A 3631-nucleotide genomic window follows, 5' to 3' on the forward strand; every position below is an offset into this window, starting at 1 on the left:
TATCAACATTCAACCCTCATTCTCTGCCTATCAAGTACGGGTACTTTCATACCACCCAACTGTTGTATAGCAGAAAGGGGGTAGACAGTGGCATCTTCGTGCCTACCCTTTATTATAACAACATTTTCCGTGGTACATACCAGGGGGTACTATACCCCCACCCCTTTCTGGAAGTCACCAGGATGGTGAGTAGTGACCCCTACCCCTCAATTGCCTGTCAATTCGGGGTCTATGGGTGGGGTTAGTTTTGCGGGCGTGGTCATGGTGGGGTGGCTCTTCGAAGAAGGAGGAGCGGCGACAATGGCTGAGGCGTCAGAGTGAGCAGAACCTGCTGGTCCTCTCCGCCTCCTCCTTGCAGCTCTCCCCGTGCTGTGGTGCCTTCCTCCGCTCTCGCTGGGCCTGTTGCGAGGCTGCGCTGCAGGTGTGAACCATTAGAGCGATGACGAGGTTTCAGCGGGAGGGTTTGCTGGTGTTGTCAGCGGTTCTCCTTGTGCTTGCTTCAAGCTTGTACTGGAAGAAACCTGCTGCCTCCATCTTGTTGCAGGAGAACGGGGATGTGGATTCATCAGAGCTGAAGGAGCTCGAAGCGCAGCGTCGTGACATCAAGTCGAAGATCCGGCAAGAAGAACATGGAGGCTCGGAGCAGGGACAGTCTCAGTTGAAGAGCGATCCCATACAGAAATGCGGCAAGCTGTGTCGAACAAGGCAGATGATTCTGAGCGCTCGTAAAGGTGAGTGACGGCATTCCCCCGCCTTGTTTAGTCTGACGGATGTGCAAGCCATCGACCAGCAGGCGGAGGTTGAGCTGCGGCAGCTCAGCTGCAACTGCCACTCTCATGCAGCACTGCATCATCCTCACTGCAGCTCCAAATGTGCGACGGTCTCTCGGCCCGTCGTGGCGCAAGCATGGACGCCTGGAATGGTCGTCGGGGCGAGTTTCCCGCAGCAGCACTATCGCACAATCTCGAACGGGCAGGGCGCAGGAAATCCGACGACGGTGGTCACTCCCACACAGACGGTGATACAGCCGATGCAGCCGATCGTGAGGACGTCTGAGATCTACCCCGTGCACAGGGAGGTCGTGCACCCGACCGTGACCCAGATCATTGTCGAGCCCCCTCAGGTGCAAACCTACATCCACCAGCCGCCGGGCATCCGGAGGGACATCCACCTGAAACCACGGGTCGAGACCATCATCCATCCTGCGAGGATCTACAGGCAGCACGTCTCTCCCATCATCGAGCAGTACGTCCAACCCCACCTCTACGTCAACGTCACTGGAACCGCCAGTCACTCCAGCCAGGCCGCCGCCGGCCCTCCGGGAGCTCCAGGAGAGAACGGGTGGGACGGGCTCCCTGGTCCCCCTGGCCCACCTGGTACGGATGGGGAGCCAGGGGTAGCAGGACCGCCTGGAGAGAAGGGAGAAGCCGGAGAAGCCGGTCCTCAGGGTCCGCAGGGCCCTGTGGGGCCCATGGGCCCCATGGGCCCGATAGGACCGCAGGGGTTCCAGGGGTTTCCGGGGATGCCGGCCCGGCCTAGAGGGCCTCCGGTGATCGTGAAGTTGCCGGCCCACATGCAGATGGAGGTCTCAGTTCAGATGCCGGAGCAGCAGGCTCAGGCTCCTCCTGCTCCTCAGGCTCCGTCCTGCGACTGCGGGTGCGGTGAGGCAGAGCCGTGCAGCCAGGGGATCATCAACTTGAAGCAGAAATGTGACTGCAAGGGGGAGCAGCAGCAGCAGCAGCAGCAGCAGCAGCAGGACCAGAAGTTCGTGTCTGTCCAGGACCTTAAGGAAGCGGTGCACCAGATCGTTGAGGAGGAGCAGCAGCTTGCAGGAGCGTCCGCCGCTCCCAAGGCGGTGAAAACCATGAAGCGCTACCCTTCCTGCAGCGACAACCCGACATGGCGAGGGCCCTACGGAGACTCTTGCGAGGCGTACAGGGTCGGGGGGGACAGGAACTTCTGGTGCGAGTGGGATGGGGCTGCCAACTTTGACGCATGCCCACACTCGTGCCAGACTTGCGGGAGTGAAGGGGAGGACTTCAAGTCTCAGGCCCACGGGGGACTCAAGGTGGGAGAGAAGAAGCAGATGCTTGCTCAGGAGTCTCCCAACAGCCCGATGGAGAGGAGGGTGTCGAGGAAACAGCTGGCGAAGAACGTCGCGCTGCTGAAGCAGAGGCTTATCAACATTGCCAAGGCTACCGGGTACGAGCTGGAGCAGAAAGAGAGGGAAGGGAAAAAGAACGGCTCGTCCTTCAGCTCCTCCAGAGCGTCCCGGGACATGCACAGGTTCTACTCAAGGACTTCGAGGTCACGCAAGGGGGAGGGCTCAAGGACCATGTCCGGGCAGGAGGCGAGCAGGGACATATCCAGCTGGTTCAACAAGCTCGAGAAGAAGTCCGGCATCCCTGACCTCTGAGATGTGACGGCTGATTTGTTGGCAGGGAGTCGTCAAACTCGCAGCTGGTGGCCAAGAGTCGGACGTTCTCCACCCCGACCGAGGAGAAGGAGGAGGAGAAGCAGCGAGAGCGGGACAGGAAGGAGGACTCAAAGCTCAACGACCGCACCAGGAAGTACATCGCCAACCTGCAGAAGGCGTACGGGGCCCCAGCAGCGGACGAGGTGAGTCCTGTCATGCCCTGCTGGGCTGCTGGTGGCTGACTTGCTGGCAGGTGAGGCGGGCTGTGAGGAGCGGGCAGAAGGCTCTCAGCTCGAGGAGATACGGGAGGGAGTCGGGCCGTCCAGCTAGCCAGCAGCTGAAGAAGTTAACGGGCGCAGAGGCTTCTCAGGAGATGTCAAACTACTGGAAGAACCTCCCGGTCGAAGCCGTTCACATCCAACCCGTCGCAGCTGGAGGAGCAGGAGGGGCGTCTCCTCCGGCTCAGGCGAACCAGCGGCAGCATGAGCAGGCGAAGGCTGGTCCTCCTCCTAGCCAGTCTCACCCCCAGCTCAAGGTGCAGAAAGAAAATCCCCCGAGCATCGCGCTGGAGCATGACGTGGGGCTGCCTCCTGGGTGGCACAAGGGATACGATTCTCTGCATCGGTGAGGGAGGAAATGAGGGAGGGGGAGGGGAGGCAGAGAGGAGCAAGGAGGATGTCTTGAAGAAGAAGTGAAGGAGGTTGAGGAAGTGCAAGGTAGAAAGGGAATAGAAGTGAAGGAGGGGGGAGGGGGGAGGAACAAGGTTCGCAAGCGCTGGAGATGATTGGGGAAAGTGCATGGTCATTTGCATATCTTACCAGTATCGGCAGGGTCTACTACTACAACTCGTACCTCGGCGAGTCCTCCTGGACACCTCCGCCAGGGTCGAAGATCATCAGGTGGAGCGACTGCGCGCAAACTTCAATCAGCTGAGGATGAGCAGGGAGAGTAGCAGGGGAAGGACCGGGCCGGCGGCGGAAGAAAAGCCGAAGGAGGAGAGGAGGAAAGGCAAGTCGTGAAGGGTGGGAGACACATGGGCGTTGACTTTCTTGGTTCAGCAACTTCTGCTGTGAGCTCGTCAGACAAGGCGGCAAAGCCCGAGAGAGAGAAACGTCAAAATGGCGACTACACAGCAAGGGAAGCGAGGTAGAAGTTTTTCTCCTTCTCCTCCTCCTCTTTGTCCTCCTCCCCCACCTATCCCTGCTCTGCTCCTCC

General features: G+C 59.8%; 1 protein-coding gene across 1 annotated transcript in view; it reads left to right on the plus strand.

Annotated features, from left to right (window-relative positions):
- Positions 1-259: 259 nt before the first annotated feature.
- The window catches only part of GUITHDRAFT_160994 (hypothetical protein), a gene marked incomplete at its 3' end in the record, with an annotated part of 5880 nt that continues 2508 nt past the window's right edge, over positions 260-3631 (plus strand). Inside the window, exons 1-6 of the mRNA XM_005840196.1 lie at positions 260-731; positions 780-2286; positions 2442-2619; positions 2670-3040; positions 3247-3315; positions 3499-3562. Of these exons, the coding sequence (XP_005840253.1) occupies positions 440-731; positions 780-2286; positions 2442-2619; positions 2670-3040; positions 3247-3315; positions 3499-3562 (2481 nt within the window). The 5' untranslated portion in view covers positions 260-439. The remainder of the gene's footprint in view (positions 732-779; positions 2287-2441; positions 2620-2669; positions 3041-3246; positions 3316-3498; positions 3563-3631) is intronic.

The sequence above is a fragment of the Guillardia theta genome (assembly GCF_000315625.1).
Source record: "Guillardia theta CCMP2712 unplaced genomic scaffold GUITHscaffold_6, whole genome shotgun sequence".
NCBI lineage: Eukaryota > Cryptophyceae > Pyrenomonadales > Geminigeraceae > Guillardia > Guillardia theta.